We start from the raw sequence: 6,000 nt of genomic DNA on the forward strand, positions 1-6,000 counted from the left end.
CAACACTCCCCTGTCATTTACCGGTCTCTCTGTACCTGTACCCTGAGCTCCCTCAGTTCTACAACACTCCCCTGTCATTTACCGGTCTCTCTGTGTACCTGTACCCTGAGCTCCCTCTGTTCTACAACACTCCCCTGACATTTACCGGTCTCTCTGTGTACCTGTACCCCGAGCTCCCTCTGTTCTTCAACACTCCCCTGTCATTTACCGGTCTCTCTGTGTACCTGTACCCCGAGCTCCCTCTGTTCTTCAACACTCCCCTGTCATTTACCAGTCTCTCTGTGTACCCGTACCCCGAGCTCCCTCTGTTCTTCAACACTCCCCTGTCATTTACCGGTCTCTCTGTGTACCCGTTCCCCGAGCTCCCTCTGTTCTTCAACACTCCCCTGTCATTTACCGGTCTCTCTGTGTACCTGTACCCCGAGCTCCCTCTGTTCTTCAACACTCTTCTGTCATTTACCAGTCTCTGTGTACCTGTACCCCGAGCTCCCTCTGTTCTACAACACTCCCCTGTTATTTACCAGTCTCTCTGTGTACCCGTACCCCGAGCTCCCTCTGTTCTACAACACTCCCCTGTCATTTCCCAGTCTCTCTGTGTACCTGTACCCCGAGCTCCCTCTGTTCTACAACACTCCCCTGTCATTTCCCAGTCTCTCTGTGTACCTGTACCCCGAGCTCCCTCTGTTCTACAACACTCCCCTGACATTTACCAGTCTCTCTGTGTACCTGTACCCCGAGCTCCCTCTGTTCTTCAACACTCCCCTGTCATTTACCGGTCTCTCTGTGTACCTGTACCCCGAGCTCCCTCTGTTCTACAATACTCCCCTGACATTTACCGGTCTCTCTGTGTACCTGTACCCTGAGCTCCCTCTGTTCTACAACACTCCCCTGTCATTTACCGGTCTCTCTGTGTACCTGTACCCCGAGCTCCCTCTGTTCTACAACACTCCCCTGACATTTACCAGTCTCTCTGTGTACCTGTACCCCGAGCTCCCTCTGTTCTACAACACTCCCCTGTCATTTACCAGTCTCTCTGTGTACCTGTACCCCGAGCTCCCTCTGTTCTACAACACTCCCCTGTCATTTACCGGTCCCTCTGTGTACCTGTACCCCGAGCTCCCTCTGTTCTACAACACTCCCCTGACATTTACCAGTCTCTCTGTGTACCTGTACCCCAAATTACCTCAATTCTACTCCAATCCCCTGAAATTTACTGGTCTCCCTGTGTACCTGTATCACGAATTCCTTCAATTCTGCAACACTCCCCTGTCACTTGCTCATCTATCTGTGAACCTGTACCCCAAGATCTCACTGACACACTGCTCAGGCACTGACATTTTTCTCTCCTCTCTCCCACGCCCCCTGCCTCCAGATCGGATGGACCTCGAGGACCCAGACGGAGTTGATCGTCTTCAGGAACCGCTGTTGGAAGCACTGAAAGTCTACGCCCGGAAACGTAGGCCAGACAAACCCTCCATGTTCCCCCGAATGCTGATGAAAATTACTGACCTGAGGGGCATTAGTGCCAAAGGTGGGTGTCTGGCTGTCCTTTTGCAGACTGAGGTGGCGGGGGTTGGGGAAGGTTTCCCAAGTGGTACAGGAGGCATCAGACAGGCTGTGTCTGCCTTCCCTGGAGTTGAGGAGTACAAGAACGACTGAACCTTGACAGAGGCACTGTTGTCAGAATCTCACAGTGGCATACAGGCTGCTGACAGATTGTCTGGTTGAGTGGTGTCGGAACAACAACCTTGCACTCAACAGCAGCAAGGCCAAGGAATTGATTATTGACATCTGGAAGGGAAAGTGGAGGGAGCACACACCAGTCCTCATGCAGGGGTCAACAGCGGGAAGGGTGAGCAGTTTCAAGGTCCTGGGTGTCAATATCTCAGCAGATCTGTCCTGGGCCCAACACATTGACGCAATCATGGAGGAGGCACAACAGTGGCTCTACTTCATTGGGAGTTTGAGGAGATTTGGTGTGTTACCAAAGACTCGAGCAATTTTCTACAGATGTACCGTGGAGAGTATTTAGACTGGTTGCATCACTACCTGGTGTGGAGGCTCCAATGACAAGGATCACAAGAGTCTGCAGATGGTTGTAAACTCAGCCAAATCCATCACAGGGACAAACCTCCCCAACATCGAGAACATCAGCAAAATGTGATGCCCTCTTCTCATTACTACCATCGGGGTGGAGGTACCAGAGCCTGAAGACCCACACAGAACATTCTAGGAATTGCTACACATTTCATGACACATATCCATGATAATAAACCTGATTTGGATTCTGAAGTTACGATTTTTACAAGGAAGAACACAAATGGAACAATGTCCATTGTGCAGGTTGAACACCCCTTATCCGGGAGTATTTTGGATTGAGATTTTTTCTGGATTTTGGAATACGTGCAACAATATAATGAGATAGCTTGGGGATCCATTTATAGTACGTTTTCATCTTGTACATATACCCTGAAGTTAGTTTTATGTGATAGATTTACTAATTTTATGCATGAAACAATAATGGGCACATTGAACCATCAGAAAGGTAAGCTATCCCTACCTCAGCCGCCCAGGTGGACAGTCAGTGGCTGTTTGGCATAAACATCATACCCAACTCTGAATTTATGTGCTACTGGTGAGCAGTCTTTACCTTACACTTGTTTATCACACATTTATACATGCAGCCATTCAGCATGTTAGACTTTCATCAGCGACGATCTTGACAAGCTCATCAATAAATTTCTCTGCTGCTTCATGGTCAGCGGATGCTTTTTCAGCACAAATCTTAAAAAAAAAATAATGCTGCACCTTTCCTTAAAGTTCTGCAACCAGCCTGCTGATTATTCAATTTTCAATTTGTCATGATGGATCTTGTTTCGTGATCAGCATACTGTTAAGTGGAATATGTTCACTCCAGTGCTGATGAATTCACTCTTTCAGTATGCAGTTGATCTTCATTTTTCACTTCATGCAGTGTTCTTCCATTTTTAATTAACTTCTGTTCATTACTTTCAGCATAGGACCTTAACAGTTTGTTTTTTTCAGGGCATAGATGGTAGTTGTTCCACTTCTCTGTCAGATATTTTACACTTACACTGCTGTCAAGTTTTTCCAACAACTTGACTTTCTGTGTTATAGATAAACATAAATGCTTCCTCTTTTTCTTTTCACTGTTACCCACAGGGGTAACTGCAAGCCTATTTGACATTTCCAACAACATCTTCACCGCACACAGCCGAGAATAAGCACAAAGCATGCGGCAATCACTGTGAGTGATGCACAAAGGTCTGATTATGATAACCCTGAAAACAAACTGAAACCAACAGGGCCCCTCTCAACATACGTGAGGTCACTTCACAGAACTGACTGTGCTGCACATCACCTGGGAACCTTCCCAGTGCCTTGTGGAATTATCCATTTGTGAAGTCATGTCAGCATTCAAAAGTAGATTTTCGGATAAGGGGTGCTCAACCTGTGGTCACGGTGTTGCTGTACTGAGGTGGTGATCAGGGTTGTGCTGGTTGGTTCAGGAACTGAATGTTTGAAGGGAAGTAGCTGTTCCTGAACCTGGTGGTGTGGGACTTCAGGCTTCTGTACCTCCTGAGTGTCCAAGAGCTCTTGGTGGGGTTGGGGAGTGTCAGATGGGAGGGGTTCCAGAGAAACCACCCCCTCCCCAGCACTGGACGGAGCTAGCCCTTTCCCAGGCTGGGAGGATCATGGACAGCTTGGGTCGATGCTCTGCAAGACTGTGGTTAGGGACTGGGGAGTGTGGGGTGTGGGCAGAGGATGCCGGTGATGGGGGTGAGGGTGGCAGCTCTTCTGGGTGGGGAGGGAGAGAGAGTTATTCTGTGGATACAATGGGTATGCCTCTCTCCACCCTCTCTGCACCCCCTCTTTACCCCCTCATTACCCCTCTCCTCCCTACTCCGTTCTCTCAGCCCTCTCCCTTCCTCTCCTTTCTCTGTATACCCTTCTCTTTCCCCTCTCTCTCCTCTGTTTCAGCCCTCCCTCCCTCACTCTCCCACCCACACTTTCTCCTCTCTCCCCCTCTCTCCTCCTCGCCCCTCTCTCACTGACTCCATCCCCTTCCCTCCCTCTCCCACTCTCCCTTCCTTTTCTCCCTCTCTGTCTGCTCCCTCTATCTACCACCCGTTCCCTCTTTCCCCACAGCACTACCTCTGACCTCTTCGCCCCACCCAGGTGCTGAGCGAGCCCTCACCCTGAAGACGGAGATCCCGGGCCCGATGCCCCCTCTGATCCGCGAGATGCTGGAGAATCCCGAGACGTTGCCGGAACAGGAGGCCGGGGGCAGCCCCCATGATGACCCTCACCCACCCCTCTGATCGTGCCCTCCCTCCGCTGGGAGCAACTGTCCCTTTTGGGCGAGAGGGAATTGGGGCGAGTGATCGGAGTTTGAATCAACCACTTTCCTCTCATCCACGTCCTCCCACCCCTTCCCCTGGGACCGGGGGTGTGGAGAGACTGCAAAGCAAGACTCCACTACCCGTGAATGGGCCTCCAGCCTTCCCTATTCTCTGGGTAGGTGTGTGGGGCTACTGCACAGCAAGATTCCAATAGGCATGGATATTTTGGGGTTTGGGCCAAACCCCATCTCCCTTGGAAAATGGGGGGGGGCACTGCACAGCAAGATTCCATTGTTCTGGTTGATCAGGGTTTGGATCAAACCCTCCCTCCCCTGGGAAATGGGGTGGGGGGAACTACACAGCAAGATTCCACAATGCATGGATATGCTGGGGAATGGACTAACCCCCTCCCCCCTTAAAACGGGGGTGGGGAGAGAGTGAACTGAACAGCAGGATTCCAATACTGGTGGATGACTTGGGAAGTGCAGGGATTGGGTAGGTGGCGGGCACGGCGGAGACAAACTCCAATATATGACTGGGTCCAGTTTTGGACCAGCCCTTCCCCTCTGTCTCTGGAGAGGGGTGCAAGACTGCACAGCAAGGCTCCATATGAGTGGATGGGTCGAGATTTGGATTGGCCCCCCCCCTCCCCTGTCGCTGGGGGTGGGGGGGAACCGCACAGCAAGACTCCATTATGGGTTTGGATCTATCTCCCACGTCTCTGGTGGGGGGTATCTGCACAGCAAGACTCCAATACTAGTGAATGACGGAGTTTGAACAAACACCTATCCCCTCCCTGGGAAATGCAGGGTGGGGAAGGATGCACAGCAAGACTCTTATCATAGCAGGTTGGGGTTTGAATCTATCCTCCACTCCCCTGTCTCTGGGGTTGGGGGTGGGAGGATGAAACATTCTGATAAGGATGGATGGGTTGGCATTTTGGGGTTTCCATGGTGTGTACGTTGCGGGGAGGGTTGGGAGGGATGGTACGTTTCCTCACACTCACACCCACCCATCTGTACCCACCTTGGACCATTGGGGGAGGGATGAGACACACAGCAAGACTCCATTCTGAGTTGGGTTTGGGGGCTTTCGCAATGGGTGGGAGGGGCTTTACGCAGGTGGGGGTTGCTGGGGTTCAGAGCTGCTGGAGAGACACCTCCCCAATTACCCCAGCTGGGGTAGGGGGAGAGGATGGTGGACTGTGGGGATGATGCTCGCCTGCTTGTCCAGGGGGCAAGGTCGGGGGAGAGGGGCTTGTGACCCAAAATACCTGCCCCCAACCCCCGTGCTGAGCTTGTTTGTGGCTGAGATTCTATTTTTGCACAAAAAAGGAAATAAAAACCTTTCTGCTCTGAATAGTTGGTGTCTGTGCCGGATCTCCTCACTGGATCCCCACCAGATCTCCCAACCCAATCTCTTGCTGGACTCCCATGGAATCGCCCCACAAGATTGCCCACTGGATCTATCCCCAGTGGATCACCCCACTGTATCTCCATACATGATTTATCCCCCTCCAGATCTCCCCTACCAGATCATTGCAACTGGATCCCCTCCCATAGATCTCCATCACAAGACCACGCACTGCCAGATCACCAGCCAATCACAATCACTGATATTCTAGACCAGCTCCCCC

General features: G+C 51.4%; 1 protein-coding gene across 1 annotated transcript in view; it reads left to right on the forward strand.

The window, feature by feature from the left end:
* Positions 1-5,316, forward strand: part of LOC134340339 (retinoic acid receptor gamma-like) — a 43,732-nt gene extending 38,416 nt beyond the window's left edge. The window contains exons 8-9 of the mRNA XM_063037463.1: positions 1,373-1,531; positions 4,201-5,316. Of these exons, the coding sequence (XP_062893533.1) occupies positions 1,373-1,531; positions 4,201-4,343 (302 nt within the window). The 3' untranslated portion in view covers positions 4,344-5,316. The remainder of the gene's footprint in view (positions 1-1,372; positions 1,532-4,200) is intronic.
* The last annotated feature ends 684 nt before the right edge of the window (positions 5,317-6,000 follow it).

Source organism: Mobula hypostoma, chromosome X1 (assembly GCF_963921235.1).
Source record: "Mobula hypostoma chromosome X1, sMobHyp1.1, whole genome shotgun sequence".
NCBI lineage: Eukaryota > Metazoa > Chordata > Chondrichthyes > Myliobatiformes > Myliobatidae > Mobula > Mobula hypostoma.